The 283-nt window shown below is 69.6% G+C and overlaps 1 protein-coding gene across 1 annotated transcript in view; it reads right to left on the reverse strand.

The window, feature by feature from the left end:
• The window catches only part of Ddx51 (DEAD-box helicase 51), a 4497-nt gene extending 4263 nt beyond the window's left edge, over positions 1-234 (reverse strand). The window contains exon 1 of the mRNA XM_010604524.2: positions 82-234. Coding sequence (XP_010602826.1) covers positions 82-234 — 153 coding nt within the window. The remainder of the gene's footprint in view (positions 1-81) is intronic.
• Between the last annotated feature and the right edge of the window lie 49 nt (positions 235-283).

Consider the following 283-nt stretch of genomic DNA (forward strand, 5'->3'; position numbering starts at 1 on the left):
CCGCTCCGGCCTCGGTTTCGGCCCCTTCCGGGCCGGCTACCTCAGGGCCCCGGTACCGCGCGATATGAAATAACGCCATGCCTCTAGCGCCGCTGCTCCCGCTCGGCGCGCGGCGATGACGCATAAGAGCAACTCAAATAGGGGTCGTGACGTCAGAAGCGCGCCGAACGTCATGGGCGCGCCGGCAGCGCAGTCGTACAGACGCAAGCTTCTCCGCGAGGCGGGCGGCGGCATGGAGCGGGATCCAGGACGTGAAGGGGCGCCCCGAGCGCTGGTCCGCCTG

Source organism: Fukomys damarensis, unplaced genomic scaffold, assembly GCF_012274545.1.
Source record: "Fukomys damarensis isolate Sample0158 unplaced genomic scaffold, DMR_v1.0_HiC HiC_scaffold_12, whole genome shotgun sequence".
Taxonomy (NCBI): domain Eukaryota; kingdom Metazoa; phylum Chordata; class Mammalia; order Rodentia; family Bathyergidae; genus Fukomys; species Fukomys damarensis.